Source organism: Chelonia mydas, chromosome 8, assembly GCF_015237465.2.
Source record: "Chelonia mydas isolate rCheMyd1 chromosome 8, rCheMyd1.pri.v2, whole genome shotgun sequence".
NCBI lineage: Eukaryota > Metazoa > Chordata > Testudines > Cheloniidae > Chelonia > Chelonia mydas.
The window spans coordinates 8855478-8873512 of NC_057854.1; the positions used below are offsets into that span (position 1 = coordinate 8855478).

An 18035-nucleotide genomic window follows, 5' to 3' on the forward strand; every position below is an offset into this window, starting at 1 on the left:
TCTGAACTCCATCCTTAATGCATAAACCAATGTGTGCGAGAGAGAGATTTGTTTCAAAATAGTGGCAACAATCATTCCCTTTGTGTAGCATATATCTTAACAAACAAGAAATCTAAGTAAAATACAGTTATGTCATTCAGTGCTTTTCTTTTTCCCCCCCAGTCTTGTTTCAATGAGCAAAAAAAGACTAGTAACCTTGAGGCCTATGTGAAATGGTTCAATAGACTCTGCTATCTTGTGGCAACAGAAATTTGCATGGTAAGTGAAAATGTGTGGCAGTGTTTTATCACATGCCTGATGTGCCAGTTTGAGATGGTACATTAATAAGCAATCCCAGGGATATATTTTTCATGACCCAGCTAAGTTGTTCACATACGTTTTAATAACATGCTCACAGAAGCACCCGGGTAAATTATGTACATATAGCAAAATAGAGCTGGGGTAGGGGACAGGGAGGTGGGAAAGGAGGGAGTCTGTTGATGCAGTGAGTAAAAAAAATCCATTGTGTTGAAGCTGTGAGTGTGTAGCGAGTATGGAGTTGTGGAATAATGAACTCTGCAAGAGAAATAACCTGAATGATGCCTTGAAAGTCTTTTTACTCCCTTGAAGAGATTCCAGTGAAGAATGAAAAGCAGAAAATTTTTTATCTTCTGTCTTCCAAATGCTTTTAATCTGTATGTGTCTGAATCCCAAATGAGCCTGCTCCAATCTTCCATTCATTGAGAAGAGACAAGAACGGCCGTAACCTTCTTTCTCCATTCCCCGCTCCTCTTCTTGTCTTCTCCCCCTCAAAATCCCTTTCCTCCTCCTCCCTGTCACTTGACCTCTCTTGCCTCCACTCTGACCCTTTCACCTTAACCCCTCTGTCTCTTCTGGCTTATTCCCTGCACAATCCAAGCATGTCCTGGTGTCCCCCAGGCTCAAAAAATGCCCCCTTGACCCCCTCCTGTCACTCAAACTACTGCCCCATCTCCCTTCACCCTTTCATCTCTACACTCATTGAACGTGCTGTCTACATCTGTTGCCTTGAGTCCTCTCCTCCGGCTACATCATGGATCTCTGCTGATCTGACTCTGCCCTCTCCACTCTCCTGAGTCTGATCTTACCCCGGTCTACGATGTCGTCCTCGTGGCCAGATCTCATATGTCTTTTACTCCATCTGCATCTTCTTTTGACTTTTTTTCTGCCTTTGAATCTGTAAATCAGACTCTCTTTCCTGCAATCTTGGCCTGCCTTGGCTTTTGTGATCCGGTCTTTGTTCCCCTCCTCCCTCTCTGGCTGTTCCTGCTGCATCTCTGTTGGTGGATGGCTCACCACACTCATTCTCCATGAAAATCTCATTGGAATCTCTCTTAGGACCTTCCTCTTCCGTCTCAGTGCTCTGTCTCTGGGCAATCTCATCCCAGTGCAAAACTGAAGAGGAGCTGAATGACAGTGACCATCAGCGTCACAGTTTCATTGTGTCATTGTTTGGGCCTTTTCACATGGTTCTTTGATGCACTGCCTGTAATCTATATTTAACGCTTGTTTAAAGTATTTTTATTTTCAATATTATTTAATTTGGATTCTGTAAATGACACAAATGCTTTACCTGTTTTAAAAATGTGGAGGACGTGTCGTGGAGGGAAGGGGAAGGGAACGCAGAACCTTTCACCCCAGGGTTGACAGGTTGAGTTGTTGGTGACTCAACATTGTTACCATCTGCTGACAGTTTGGTGACCTAGTTGAAAAGAATATGGTGATCTCAATCTAGTTACCACTAGACATGGGTCTCTAAACCTACAACCACCATTCAAATTAACTCGGATTGGCACGCTCGTGAAAAGTCTCAATAGAAAGGCCAAGCTGAATGACCTGTGTGGACTCTTGTCTCATCCTTGGATGTCGTTCTTCCAAGTCAGGGCTGAGGCAAGTGTTCAGATACTGTGGTGATGAGTGTGATATGAAACCTAGACAGATGAGAGGAAAAACAGAAGGAAAGAAATTAGCAGGCAGAATTTGGGGTAGCTTGTACTGTTCTTGTCAGTGCTATTTCATCTGTGGATCACTCCCCACTTCTGTTACTTTTCCATCAGCAGTAAATTTACCTTCAGGATAGGAGAAAGGGTTTTTTAATACATTATGAGACAAAGCTTCCATAGAATGAAGGTGCGGTTGTTGTATAGGGGTGAAATCCTGGCCTCACTAAAGTCAATGGCAAAACTCCCATAGATTTCAGTGGAGCCAGGTGTGTAATAATTTTTTTACCTGGTAGCTTTAGAGCTATTTGGACAGCTTGTCCCTGCAGTCAGTAGTCTCTAGAGGCTGGCTTTCTGCTTCAGTGCCAGGTCAATGGTTGAGTGAGCCGTGAAAGGGTTTTGGCCTCATCTGCAATGAAAGCCTTTATTCAGGAGACTGCCAGTCACAAATGTCATTAGTCTATCAAACTGCTTATACAAAATTAGTCAATAGCTGGGCTTTTTAAAAAAACTCAGCTGATAGAGCTGTAAAGATAGGATTTTCCTGGGTAGGGCACCAAAGCCTGGCATTGCCTATGATTTTGCACGTGCTTGTCACGACTATTTATTTATTTAATCTGCAGCCTGCAAAAAAGAAGCAGCGAGCACAAGTCATAGAGTTCTTCATTGATGTTGCCCGAGAGTGCTTTAACATAGGGAATTTTAATTCACTGATGGCAATCATATGTAAGTATGGTAGATGCTTCAAAATAGAATTTTTCTGTTTGGCATAATTTCTGTAAAAAGCACACCTGACTCCTAACTGTTTCCCCCTCTTCTTCTTTCCTCCTAGCTGGGATGAACATGAGCCCCGTCTCCAGGTTAAAGAAGACCTGGTCAAAAGTGAAAACAGCCAAATTTTTTATTCTAGAGGTAAAAAAAAAAAAAAAAAAGCTTTGTTATTTGTATTAATCAAATGTATTCAGGTGCACAATACTTAGTAGAGCAGTGGTTCTCAACCAGTGGTCCAAGGCCCCCTGGGGGGCCTCGAGCAGGTTTCAGGGGGTCCACCAAGCGGGACCAGTGTTAGACTTGCATGGGGCTGAAGCCTGAGCCCTGTGCCCAGTCACCTGGGGCTGAAGCAGAAGCCTGAGCAACTTAGCTTCACAGTGCCCTCTGTGGCATGGGGCCCTGGTTGCTACCGCTTAATGCTGGCCCTGGCTTTTATATGCAGAAAACCAGTTATTGTGGCACAGGTGGGCCGTGGAGTTTTTATAGCATGTTTGGGGGGGCCTCTGAAAGAAGAAGGTTGAGAATCCCTAGAGTAGAGGATCTTCATAGACTAGGGTTCAAAGCCTCTCTGGAGAGGCACACATGATCAAGAAGGTGTAAAACAATAATGCAGAGAGCAGCTGGAGCATCTGAATTCTGCCTCCACTCACCAGGGCAGAGTAGGGTGGATTGGATGGAATGTGCCAAAAGTGGATGTAATTGGCATGAAATCCTCTATAAAGGATCATTCATGAGCCTGAGCCTGCTCTCAGTGAAGTCAATGGCAAAACTCCCACTGCACGCATAGTGCTCTGTGTACGGCACCCGAGCGAACCATTCCACCTCGGAGGTGGCGAAAGCAAGGCACACAGGGACACGGAGCTTTTGTGGGGGGCTGTTACGGTGTCATATGGAGACGTGCCAGCGCATTACTGCAGGGATTCACCCTGATGCCAGCCAGATTCAGCCTGATATAAACAGTGCATAATTTTGCATCACCTATTCAGGCATTCATCTTTTTTTTTTTCCATTGGGGAGCAAGAATTTGGCCTGATGCATGGTACTAATTATGTATGGCCTGTATTAATATGTACAATGATGCTGTGATATTACCCCATATATGCCACCTTGTTCAAATAGAATTGTGCTGATTTTATTGTAAAAATCAAAGATAAAAACAACCACAATCTATACATGTAGATTTCTAGCTGTTTCCATGGCCAGCACTTACAGGGAATTAGGTGGAATTATGTATCTCCTGAGGATATAGGTGTGGCCTCTGCCCAGGACTTTGGAACAACCAAAGGAGAGACTGTCCTCAGAGAATCCATCTTGGGTTTTACTCTGAGCCCCTACCGAACGGACTGACTGGATTAGGGGGGTTCATTCAGTGCTAGCTGAGCTCTCCGACTGCCACATTATGATGATCTATATTAATCTAAAATCACGTCTGGATGTCTTGGTAAATAAGCATTAAGCTACATAAATGTGACAAGAAAATGATGACGAGTTGTCCGTCCCTAGAACGTACATATTCAAATCTCCATTACTGCAACTTGGTTTTAAATTCTGATGAGAAAAAAGAATCCAAGTCCTTTCTGATCAAATACACGGCAATTGTCTTATTTTGCACTTAGCATCAGATGGACCCTACTGGTAATTTTTATAACTACAGAACTGCGTTGCGAGGGGCTGCCCACCGATCCCTCACTGCACACAGCAACAGGGAGAAGGTAGGTCTGTCCCTGTCTTGTTTATTTCTGAATGGATGGGGGATGATTAATGCTGGTGGTTAATCACTGGAATTCTCAGTGTGCCCTTAGGGTGAACCCCACCATCACCACCAGCCCAAGTCTTATTCACAAGTCTTAAATCCCACTTCAAACCTCAAAATAGTACTTAAGTCAGTGGTTTTCAAATTTTTGTACTGATGACCTCTTTCACATTGCAAACCTCTGCGTGTGACCCCCCCCATAAATTAAAAACACTTTTTAATATATTTAATACCATTATAAATGCTGGATGCAAAGCGGGGTTTGGAGTGGAGGCTGACAGCTCGCAACTCCCCATATAACCTCACGACCCCATGACCGCCAGTTTGAGAACCCCTGACTTAAGTGAATCTGCAGTGGTCCATATGGCTTTTGCTGCCCCTCCTGCCCAATCATTACATACATTTCCACATCCATTGAAAATTCACTTAGGGCTTGTCTGCAGAGGAAAACTGACCAGCTTTGAAGCGGTGTTATCTACTCCAGAATAAAGGGTCCACATGGGGGAGTTATGTCTGTGCAGCTACAGTGCAATAGTTATTCTGCTCTAGCTATACCAGTCAGTTTCCCTGTGTAGACAAGCCCGTCTTGTGTAGTGGCTGACTTGAGACGGTGAGCAAAAGGTGCTTCTTCTCAAAGATGAGTGTTAGTGAACAGTAGGTGACCCTGACTTGCTCAAAGCACTGTAGGCAAGTTTGGCACTTACAGCAAACCTGGGGCCTAATTCTACCTTCAGATACCCAGATGCAACTCTGAGTTAACTCAGTGGCTCCCACTGCACTAAGTAAGAGCTGCCCCCCGGTATCTAAGAGCAGATCTCCTGTGCTGAAAGAAAACGGTGGAAGGTTTCCCTAATTTTAAATCAAACTGAATCAAAGAGAATCCCGCCGAGTTTTTAATGCTCAGTGTGCATTTGCCAGAGGAAGATACATTTGAATAACACATTCCTTGTTTGTGAGTGAATGAAACTTGAAGATAATTAATTATGAGTGTGTTGTGATTTCAGAATTATTTTCTTCTATCATCTCTTTTCAGATATGATTATATCTGTTATGAGTGTTATGAGCTCCGTTGTATTTCTTCTGATTTTCTTTGTTTTTTCCCCATTCACTCTAATTTTTATTTTGTTAAAAGTTTTTTTTAGATGTTATGATAGCACATTGTTAAAAATAGAGAGAAACACTCTGCGTGCAGCGAAGCAGATGCTGCATTCACAAGCATAATGTGAAATTGAATATTCATTGCTAGAGGAACTGGGCTAGATTCTGATGTCACATCTGTGCAAATCTGATGTAACTGCACTGAAGCCAATGGAGTTGCACAAGATTTACCCTGAAATGAGGTCAGAATCTGGTCCATAGGCTGCCATTGTTGTAAGGGAAATATGCAGAGTTGTTCCGAAAAGCAATACCCGGCTGTGGGATGAGCTGATGAATTGGATATTAATGAAGAGTAGAGAAATTCCTTGAACAAGCTCACACATGCTTCATCTAGAACCTGACATTTTGAGATCCTTATGCAATCTATTCCTCTGGTGACAGTCATATATATTCAAGCCTGCTGCTTTATTACTTTACCTTAATTCCTGTGGAAGTTCTCTGGCACATCCCTATCTATGCCTAGTTAAGACCAAGGGCCAGTAGGTTAGTAGATTGATAGGAATCTATTTTATTTGAGGAAAAAGCCCACCTTCTATGTACTTTGTGCACATAACATATTCGCTTAAGAAAGTGTTCAGGCCTAAGGCTCAGTGGCTTATCATTGCTGGATACATTAAAATCCCAGATATGGCACAGCACATAATTCAGACCCCAGATCTTCCTAATTTCATTGCTTGTTATACGCGAGCTACCTGGTCAAGGTATTTTGTTGAATTTTATCCAATGACAACAGAATGTGATCGCAGCCCATGGAAAGTGTTATAGGGTTTTCTGACAGTCTTTTAGCAAAGCTCACCTCTTGGAACCACAGAAACCTATTTGTTTTCAAATTGGACTATGTTGGTAATGTTTTTTTTCCCAATCACTTACAGAATAAGTATGTTTACTGCTACAGGTTGTGTATAGACCTTCTGTTTGGGAGCGGTGGGCAAAAAGTGATACGTTCTGGAGGGCACTAGATAAACAATGTCAATAGCCAAAGTGTTCCTAGATAAATAGGTCCAGGCATCAGGGCAGAAGGAGGTTTTGAGGAGGGTTTAAAAAGGAAAGGTTTATGAATTTTGGTGGGCAGTTTGTCCGATGAATAGTGGATGGCATGGAAGAAAGCCATCCAGAGGAGCCTGAGGGACAAGTGGACAAGAGAGTGGCATCACTGGGAGAGAGAAGATGGGGAGTTGACAGTTTGATATGTTAGTAGGTCTGATAGACAATGTGGGGCTCACTGGTGAAGGGTCTTAAAGGCAAAGCAACAGAGATTGATGCACTGGAGGAGAAGCCAGTGGAGGGATTCAAAGAGAAGAGCGATGTCTGCTCTGACCACGTCACCTGGGGTTGGACAGGATGAGCTGAGTCCATATACAAGCCAATCATCAATAATCCTCTTTTCTCCTTTTTATTGTCACCGATTCCTACATTATCCACTGCATCTTATTTGCCTTCTTTATACAAATGGTCTCATTGCCTTGTCCAAGATGTGGCCCTACCTAGACACCTTTGCATTGGATTAGTTGTCTAAAAAAACATTCATTCTGGGAATGGTTGAACAAATAATAAAATCCCTACAATCTGAACTTCAACTTACGTGATCTGCTGAGTTTGGGATTTAGTTTATAGCCTTATTCTTTGCTGAATGTTAAGTGTTGAATGAAAGGTTGACACTAAATCAGAGGGTAGATTTTCAGAGCTGAGCATTTGAGATGAATAACTTAGAACCTTAATTGAATGCCTGATTTGCCTTGCAGATACTCGGGATGTCTAAGCAGGCACATGGGCTGCTCACATTCGAGTGCACACTTGATGTGCCGTGCATTCCAAAAGAGAGCTAGCAAAAAGCAGAAATGGGCCACAGAGACCGTGACGTGGGGCAGCAGCTGCTATTGACAGGCCTGGCTGCTAATTTTTTTCTGTTTCAGCTTTGCAAATGTGAGGCAGAATCCTATCCTTGCAAACCTGCCATGTGGAAACAGCAATAGCAGCTGAGCAGAAGGTCCAGGGCACATTCAGACCATATCTCATGTTAGCCAGTCGTCCAGGTAGCTTGCTAGGGAACGGTAGATAGGAACGCTGCCCAGCTACAGTATGAGTGTGGCTGCCTCCTGCACCCTTGTAACACAGAGGCACAAGTTTTCAAGACGAGGCAGGATCTGGGCTTTGCTTACTGTTTTTCCAGGTCATTGTGCTCTCCGTGTGGTGTGTGCCAAAGATAAATAAAACCACTGTGAAAAGGATAGTGACCAACTGCCTGCTGGGGTAGGCTACCATGGATTCTGCCTTGTTTGGAGTGGTTTCCAATTTTCTGGCATTTCGGCTTGTTCCTGCTTTGCAATCAGTGCACGGGATGGCTCTCTAGTGTCTCCCTCTGACAACACCTAGGCGTATGGAATATCTTTGGCTGTTCTGTCTGTTTAGGTATGTCTCTGGCCCCCAGAACCAGAGTATCCGAGCACCTCACAGCCTTTAATGTATTTCTCCTCACAACACCCCAGGGAGGCAGGGCAATGCTATTATCCTCATTTTAAGGTGGGGAATGGAGGCACACAAAGACTAAGTGACTTGCCCAAGGTCGCACTGGAAGCTTGTGGCGGGGCCAAGAACTGAACCTGCAGCTTCCCAAACACCATCAGTGCCATGCTTTTCTTTTTTTAAGCACTGTATTTTTCTTCTCTTGTCTCCTCCATGTGTGTCAGAAGCTAAGACCGTCTCAGTTTGCTGAGCTTTCTGCTTCTTGGCAGCTAGACAGAAGTGAAGCTAGAGGACCCAATGGCCTCCTCGGAGTGAGATGGGATGCAGCTTGGCCACGGTTGGGGGAGGCACTCTACTGCCCAGGGCATGGACGCTGCCCAGCCTCCAGCCCAGCTAACTAGGGCCCTTTGGTGCTAGCACCATCTGGCGTGGTGACATCGCCCCTTACCTTGCTTTCAGGGAGTTCTAGTGTCAGCATTCTGCCTGGCTCTCGTATGTGTGTAGTGAGGGAAAGGTGCTTCCTGCACCCTGTTGCTTCCATCCTCTCAGCGCACTCATGGAGGCTCAACCTGGAAGTTAGCCCAGAGTCTTGTTACATTGACCGAGCTATCTTCTCCCTGCGTAAATGGTTTATTTAGAGTATTTTGTATTTGCTTAGGAATGAGTAGGCTTTAAATAAAAGTATGCTAATGCAGCCCTTCAAGCTGTGACATGATACAGTGGCTAATTTCAGAGTTAATAGAAATAAGCCCCCCACAGGGCAGAGTGACAGATCACGTGACAATAAAGGGTTTGTATTCTGGGCAGAGTTCAAAGGAGCATGTTTGTGGGAAATTAACTCTGCTTTCATGTATGCAGTCAGCTGACCCGTGTCATCCCCACAGTTAAGTCATTCCACAGGGAATCACCATTTTGCGTTAATGATGTTTGTCTAAATTGCTTTGAAATGTTGGACTCTGTACAGCGTAAGGCTGTGTACATTGTTGCTATCTGATACCACGGGGAAGTGCTTGTCTGATTTCCTTAACTCGGTTCCTTCTGAAGGAAGCGATTGTGTCTCTCTCTCTCTCTCTGTGGGCGTGTGGGTGGATTGGAAGGTTTGGGGGGAATCAAAAGGGAATGAAATGTGAATTTCTGGCTGTAGCCCAAGTTCTGTGCTAGTTAAGTGGCTGGCTAATAGCCCGCCTTACAAATATAACTCTCTAGTGTATTTGCTTTCACTACAGAGATTCTGAAACTAAAACACACAGAGTGATATGCTCTTATTGGGGACATTTATTGGGGTTTTTTGGTCTTTGAGCAACCATTGAAATCCTATGTGAAGAGAACTAGTGATCTCAGTCACTTCCAGATGGTGATCTAAGTGACTCACTTCAATTTCTAGCGGACACGTTTCCATATCACAAAAAGACTGCCACAACTGTCATTAAGTGGTAGCCTCAGCAGCCTTGCCCTAGACTGAATAAGTCTCTTTCCATCAGGGCTGCTCCCTGTAGGGAAGTCTTCAGGTTCATTGGCCAGTCATGGGACCAATCCTAAAAGCACCATCAACTCGCCATTGGTTGGCACTTCGTAGGATCAGGCCCAATGTGTTGGAGTTTTCAGTGCGCCCTTTCCCGTACTGTATCCATTCTATGAATCGATATAGTACTGGAGTCTCCAGGGAAACCAGTCTGGCCTTCCTTTGGGAGCACTACATTTACATTCAAGAAATCCTCAATAACCTTCACAGAAAGAAACTCACAGGAAGGCATCCCTTCAGCAGCTCACTCAATGCAATACCTCAGTTAGACCAGAACGTGGTTTCTGTTTTTATAACAAGAACAGCATTCTGGTTTTGGGAGTCTTTGCTTACATTTCCTTTTTAGTATCTATCAAGTGCTTGCACTCCCTATTGGTGCATTGTGAAGGCTGTAGACTGGAAAATCACTGGTGACATTCTACCTTAGTTCCACTTCAGATACCACTTCAGCTGCTGCTCAGCATGAGACTGAATAACCTTTACTACTTAACTAAATGGTTCCTTCATTGTCATCAATTCCCATAGCCTTGCATTTCCTGAAAGCTATTGTACTTTCACTTAAGAGATAGTTCAGCTCATTTACTAAGTGGCCAGTAGATCCACTTGGATATTGAAACCCACATGGCGTGTTCTTATGTCTATTCACAGTGATCGAGCCCATACTCAGCTACTTAAATTGCAGATGTGTCAGCTACAAAGACATGCTCACTAGTTTAGTACTGACTCACTGGACCAAGCCCTCTGAGTGGCCTTTCCCTAGTATGGTCCGCCCGCACAACAAGAGCGAAGACACAAACTTGATCTCTGGTTCTGGTGTCCTTGCTGTAAAGATGCTTGGTCACTAGCTGGTCTGCCCCATAGCTCTCAGCATTTGGGTTTGGCCCTTGTGTCATGAGAGCTCCTTATCCCACCTTGAGATAGGCCCACTGCAGTCTATAACCATACCAGGATGCTCAAAGCTTCATACCAGGACCCTATTCCTAGATCCAACTTTAGAATTTGTAATGCCAGATTCTTCTCTAACTTAACTCCATTGCGTTCAGAAGATTTACACTAAAGGAGGAATTAGGCCCCTTCTATACAAAATAAAGCTAGATGATAGTGCATCATATTGGTTAGAGGGAAGGCTTTGGATCTGAGTGTGTCTTCCAGTTTGCCCCAGACGATCCCCAAAGCTTGTTTTGAGTACTCAGAGGCCTCTTTGATTAGGTTTTTCTGATTACTACTGACATTTCTTGGTGTACCAAGCGTTTAATTTCAGTATTCCAAAGGATAGCCCTTACTGAGCCTTCGCAGGAGTGTCTCTGACTTTTCATCTTCATTTCCACCAAACCAGAAATAAAATAAACACCTTTCTTTCTCCAGATCTCTTCACTGCCTCCTTTTTCCGCATGGCCTTGATAAAATTGGTGACAGACTGGTCCTTTTGCCTTTTAGTCTATAGCTTTTCATACCAGCATCTTGGGATGAATTAATGTTGCACCCAGGGTCCATGAAGTTTTGTGATGCTGGCAGATTATGGACTCAACCAGTGGCTCTGAACCTTTCCAGACTACTGTGCCCCTTTCAGGAGACTGATTTTTCTTGTGTACACCCAAGTTTCAACTCACCTGAAAACTACTTATTACAAATTCAGACATAAAAATACAAATGTGTCACAGCACAGTATTCTGAAAAATTGCTTGCTTTCTCATTTTTACCACAGAATATAAATATTGTACTTACATTTCAGTGTATAGTATATAGAGCAGTATAAACAAGTCATTGTTGGTATGAAAATTTAGTTTGTACTGACTTCACTAGTGCTTTTTATGTAGCCTGTTGTAAAACTAGGCAAATATCTAGATGAGTTGATGTACCCTCTGGAGGACCTCTGGGTAGCCCCAGGGGTACACGTACCCCTGGTTGAGAACCCCTGGTCAAAACACTACTTTTCTCCACTCAGGAGAAGTAAAGTGGAAGCCGTAATTTTGCTGGTTGTGGATCACATCCTCAGCCAGTGTAAATCCACATTACTCCATTGTAAGTCAATGGAGTAATACTGATCTAGGCCGTCTGAAGACCTGGCCTTTTGTCATTAGTGGCAAAGCATTTTACCAAAGGTTCAGTGTCAATCACTCTGTTTCATCTGAGTCATTAGAACTTCTGCTATTCAGATTAGAGTTTTGGCCCCTTTTGGGTTTATCTACACAAGAACGTGGCACTCTTACTCTGAAATAAGAGTGTCCATACATGGAATTATTCAGGAGAATAAATCCATGCAGAGACGCACCCTGAGTCACAAGATTTCATTATTCCATGCTTGTTTATTTTGGTGTGATTGTTAGCATTCACCTAACTGTGTCTGTAGCAAGGGTTCTCCATCCTCATTGTATTCTTTGGATCCTGGCTATCTTTAAATTGTTGTTGGTGAATCCAATGGCTTATAAAACAACTCTGTAGACAAAAGAGTCATATCTTTGCTCAGGAAAGTGATGCCACTGAAATATGAAGAAGGAATTGGAGCGCAGTTGTAATTATTCCTTCATTTTTTGCCCATTGTGCTCACAGAATGTTCATTTCAATGGTGCAGCCATTCCCCAGATCGTTGAAAATACCTTTGTACCCTCCTTCCCTGGTGCTTGTCTGTCATTGTATTGCTTTATAATAGAACAGTACATTGGGAAGTTAATCTTTTTTTTTTTTTTCCTTCTGACTGAACTTTTCTTTCCTGTAGTGAAAATACGGAGCCACAAAGATAATCGTTGTGTCATTCCCTTCACAGATTGTGATCCCTTTCTTCAGCCTATTGATCAAAGATATTTACTTTTTGAATGAAGGATGTGCTAATCGCCTTCCGAATGGGCACGTCAACTTTGAAGTAAGATCTGCAAATGTCTTTATCTATTCCATCCTGATAGTACTATCTGAGACCATTTGCACACGTTTCAGTGCAATCCGACAAAGACTAGATCCTACAAAAGGAATGACCTTGTGTGATCCTCCTTGAAGGGCAAACCAATCCCAGGATTTCCTTAAAAAGAATTCATATATAGAGAGAAAAACATTCCATTCAGAGATCCAAAAAAGCAAGGAGTTTCTAATGCCGAATGAGTGGCAGATCCTAACTTGAGTCCTGTGGGTTAGCTGGCATAAATACAGTTTCAGCAGCATCAATGATTATACAAACAGTCTGGAAGGAAAGGGGAATTTTTCAAAGACAAAGGAGAAATATATTTACCATGTATCCATAGATAAGCAAGTCAGTGTACAGTGCCTGATACTTTTGTGTATAAGGACAGTAGCGTTTTCTCATTTTGTAGGTTAAGAAAATAGGGAGGCTTGCCAAAGCAGGCTTTTTAACAGGGTGGCTTGCCCATTTAAGAGAGAGGCCAGGGGCCAGATGCCATTAGTTATGAAGTAGGTACACCTGGGCAGGGATCAATGGGTGTTTAAGAAGAGAAAACCAGAGGAAGCTGGGGCCAAGAGTGCACAAGACCTGCTGTGAGCAGGAATCTCCCGCAGGACACCCTGGACCAGGGGGCAGGGTTTGGACTTGGAAGCCAGAGCTGGAGGGCTGAAGAAGGCTGAGAGCCAGGGAGAACAGACTCCAAGGGTGTAAGAAGGAGAAGACTCCAGCCAGGTAGGGCCTGGGAGTCGCCTGCCAAAGCAGGAGAGGCTCCTGATTCAGGTGGCCAACCCTCTAGGATTGTCCTGGAGTCTTCAGGAATTAAAGATGAATCCTTAATTAAAGATTATATCATGTGATAAAACCTCCAAGAATACATCCAACCAAAATCGGCAACCCTACCCCTGGTAGGAAGGCCTGGGAGTTGGAAGAGAAATTTTATGTGTACCTCTAGCCTGCCTCTTGCATAATAAAAAGGCCTACCCTTACACGCCAATGAGCTGCAGTAGTCAGGGGAGGAAGAGTCTCTCTCTTTCGCTTGTTGGCACACACGTATACTCAGCCCTCCCCCTCCCCCCCCCGACGATGACCACGCAGGCACGCATGCCCCGCCCCACCCCCGTCTCTGAGGCTGCTCCAGGCATGCTGGAACTGACGTGTTGCCCGGGCTATCGGGGAAGAGACGCATGTCCCCCGGCAGATTTTTTTTTTTTTTTTTTTTTCATTTTTCTGCACGGGGGGCACAGAAAAATGCGGGTCATATGAATTCTGCGCCCCCCACACCAGTGCAGAAAATCCCCCCAGGAGTAAACTTGTGTGCGTGTGTGTGGACTTTTGTTGGACTTTAACTTGGGATTTGAAGTTTTATTCTGAGATTATTTTATGTTAATAAACCCAGACCCAAGGAGGGGTGGCTTTGCCACAAAAAGCCTGTGTGGAGTGTATTTAAGGAGTCCTCTGAAGAGGGGGAAACTGAGGCAGGGGCCTACAACGCAACCTCCGGCTGCAAGGGGGTGCTTGGGAGGTGGCATACCCTGTCAACCAATTGCAAACATTATGTAAATATAAGAATACAACTATATAAGGCCTCATCTGTACAGTCACCATGTTCATCAGGTAAATCACACACATTTGGCCTCGGAATTAAAACTCATGATCTTCTGCTTGGAAGCCTTTACTGATTACACAAAAGGAGAATTTGCATTAACTACCATTATACACAGTAGAGAGACATGTGTCCTCGCCGTAGGCCAGACACTAGATGGTAGTAGTCACAAATAGTTAACTTGAGAGACAGGGTGAGGTAATAAGGAACTCCCAGCATCACAGCTAAATAGAAGGTGGACCAGTTTGTTCAGCATACCACAGATAGCACATATTGTAAGGGACCATTTAAGCTAGAATAGCCCATAACTCCTCTACAGTCATAAAACAAGAAGAGGGGGTTAGTTGTAGTGAGCCGTAAATTCTACTCTGAAACCTGTCATAAATCCAGTGTCTCTGGACAGTCCATTTTTGCTATAACACTGAGTTCCTTTCCCAGACTTGGAGAAGCGCTCTGTTTGGCTTGACAGCTTGTATTTTCCCACCAACAGAAGTTGGTCCAGTAAAAGATATTACCTCACCCTTGTCTCTCTATGTCATGGGACCAACACAGCTACAACTAGACTGCATATAAATAATTGAGTAATTCTGAGTCCATACACTAGAGGGTGGTGTTGCACTAATGTGACAGGATGCTGAATGCAATGTACATGCATTCCACTTTTTAATATCGAGTTATGCATCACCCCTGCTGTATTCTTGAACTTCTGTGAAAATGCAGAGACGAAGCAGCTTCTGTACAATTGCCCTTGTATAAATAAGAAGAAAATTTGCTCCATCAGCTCTCAGGTGCTTTCTGAATCTCATCTGAAAACATCTTTTCTCTTTTGCTTGCTACTCTGTTTCTGCCTCCCTTAGAGGCATTGTGGCAGAAGGCTTTCACCACACAGTGAGCCAAGCCTGTTGCTTGTGAGTGGTGCTTAAGGTGTTGTAAGTTAGATGACCTCTTACAGTCAGGCTCTACCTTCACTACAAGCTAGTGGTGTGATCCCCTGCTCGCAAACACATACAGTAGCTTGTGAGAGCTAGCACAAGTATAAAGAGTAGCGTAGCCGTGGAAGCGTGGCTAAGCTGTGCTGAGTACATACCCACCGTTTTCAGAAGTGTTTGTACTTGGCACAGCTAGGCCATGCCACTCCTGCCACTGCCCATGCCTTCGCAGCTACGCTAGTTCTCATCGAGCATCTGCAAGGAGGTGAATGCAAGCAGGGGAATTACGCTCCTAGCTTGCAAGGTAGATGCAGCTTAACTCAGAACACCATAGGCATCCTTGTGCCTTGGTAGAACAAGTGTAAGGATTGGAAAGGGTGCCTGTGCTAGTCTGGGAGGTCTAATTTACATCAATTTACACACGCCATTTTTGATCTAATGCATTTGTCGTTTCTATCATATATTGCATGAAGCCTTATAATATTCCTGTAAAGCATTTTGTACAAAGCAGTATTCTAAATTTCTGAGATGTAATGAACTTGGGACTCATCCCAGAATGGCACTGAGTTTTATGCCATCCATTCTGGAGCAAACCCTATGTATGGAAACCGTAAATTGCTTATTTCTACTTGAGAGTAGAGCAGGATTTCATGTGAAGATGGAATATAGGATACCCCAGCCCTGCTTCTTCCCCTTTCAGCACAGTATGGAAACCAAGGAGAAGTCTTATTCAGAAAATGCTCCCATCTGAATTTCATGGGGTTCCTTTGCAAATGCATATCCGTGCAGTTTGCATTAGGAAATCTGCAGCCTCTGCCCAGATGTGATCCTTTCGGCAATATGATGTTCTTGTGCTAAATGGACTTTATAATATTTGCAGAAATTCCTGGAACTGGCTAAACAAGTAGGCGAGTTTATAACATGGAAGCAAGTGGAATGCCCATTTGAACAAGACCATAACATCATCCACTACTTGCATACAGCTCCCATCTTTACTGAAGATGGTAAGAAATCCATATATATTTTTAACCATTCAAAATAATATAAATGTGACTGTCTCTCCATCACCACTGATAAAACCCTTATCCGTGCTCTGGTGATCTCTCACTTTGACCACTACAAGCTGCTCCTTTCTAGCCTCTTAACTTGCTCCTCACCACTCTATCCAGCGTGCTACTGTGAAAATGACCTTCTGGCCCATTAAGTCATTGTTGTACCACTTTTCCACCACGTCTCCGCCTGTAGTAAGTCACCGGGATGGTACTGCTTCTCAACCAAGGAATGAGGCTGAGCAGTCACATCAGGAACTATCATGAATGTCAATCATCCTCTAGCCAAAAGCACTTCTGGGACTGAGGTCAGGGCTACCTTTCCCTACCAATCAACAATTTCAGCTCTCCAATCAGAAGATCTCCAAAGCCCCAGGCTGTGGGAGTCCAACTCACGTCCCTTGCTCCAATGAGGAAACGCTTTATTTTGTTTTTAAGTATTTTAAGACAAATCTTCCATAGTAATTACTTTAAAATATGATCAAATTCCTTTTCCGAAATTAGTCCCTGTCCCATCTCTCTTCCCCGTCTCCTCTCTTACCCTCTCCATTTTGGAATCTAGGTTGTCACACTGCTTCATTTCATATGGAATTATTTCATTCTCATCCTGTTACATCATGTCAGACATATCAAGTGACAGCAGCTACATTCCCATAAGCTAGGCTGCATTTGGGTTTATTTTTCCTTTTGATTCTATGGGCAGTTTTCTACAACCATCCAAGTTAATCACACCAGACAGTTGTTACTTCATAGGCCACATCAGAAGTCAAAATACAGCTAGGAAAATTATGCTCCAATCCCATGAGGAATGACTGCCAAAAAGGAATAATTAAAGTGATTAAAGCAATATGTATGGCAAGGAGAGGGAATGGGGGCTTCAGGTGGTGCTTAGGGTACTATGTGTCGGTGGTTGTAGATATCTCAAAAGGGCTGTTTTCAGGCTGCATGGTGACCTCAACTCCCTAATTGTTTGCAGACCCTCTCCCCCACATAAAGGGTCATATTCACGCCGGCTTCATGAGATGCCCTCAGTAGAAGCCAGGCTACAGCTGGCCTCCCTGACTGCCAAAGGTAAAGTGTGGAGCAGAAAGACCAGCCATGAATAAAAGAGACAGCACTGACCGGTCAAGTAAAACAAATAAGCTCTCCGTGCCACAATACAGAGTAATAGTGGGCTAACTCTTGAATATTAAAACATTCATTGAATTATATCACAGAATAAAAGACAAAGGTGACTGTGGCATTACAGAATAAAGCATAACTAAACAGTGGAATTCAAAAGTGTCCATGAATACAAATTATGACCTACTTATAAAAGTCCATAAAGCAAGCTAGATGATAACGCACTACCAGCTCACACAGATGGAATCTTTAATGCATACCCTTATGTTTGCACTATAAAACGCATCCGGTAGTTTAGGGATCTTCAAAAATGTCTGTAAACGTAGACCAGTTTATACGATTATATATGTCATGAGGCTGTCATTTCTGCATTGTGTTTTCTCGCTCTGGCTGCTGTACGTTCGTTCTTACCTAGTGTGCTATTGGTTTAACATGCCTTGTCTCTTAAGGAATCTGAAGAGGTTGCAGATGAAAATGGGGGGTGGGGGAGGAATTAAATTCAGTGTTAAATTATGTGAATTTAATTTAATGTAGGAGACTGGGGTCTTGTCTCTTCAGCTGTCAGTCCTTTGATTTTTTTACTTCTTGATAAAGCATTGGGGCTTTTTCAAAGGCGCAAATGGGATTTTGGCACCCAGGGCTTTCAGTGAGAGTTAGGCACTTAACCGCCCTTGATTTTTAAAAACATTTTGCTTATTGTGTGATACAGTAGTGACAATAGATGAGGAAGATAACGTGTACCAGCAAAACTCACAGTGAATGACCGTAGTTTGAGGAAGCAAAGGGATTTGGGGTTCCTGATGATATTTGAATAACA

The 18035-nt window shown here is 43.5% G+C and overlaps 1 protein-coding gene across 2 annotated transcripts in view; it reads left to right on the forward strand.

The window, feature by feature from the left end:
* RASGEF1C (RasGEF domain family member 1C) overlaps nt 1–18035 on the forward strand; it is a 114496-nt gene that overhangs the window by 90722 nt on the left and 5739 nt on the right. For both annotated transcript variants that reach the window (XM_043521070.1, XM_027825715.3), the window contains exons 7-12: nt 163–258; nt 2582–2684; nt 2791–2870; nt 4346–4441; nt 12390–12485; nt 15928–16051. In XM_043521070.1, the coding sequence (XP_043377005.1) occupies nt 163–258; nt 2582–2684; nt 2791–2870; nt 4346–4441; nt 12390–12485; nt 15928–16051 (595 nt within the window). The remainder of the gene's footprint in view (nt 1–162; nt 259–2581; nt 2685–2790; nt 2871–4345; nt 4442–12389; nt 12486–15927; nt 16052–18035) is intronic.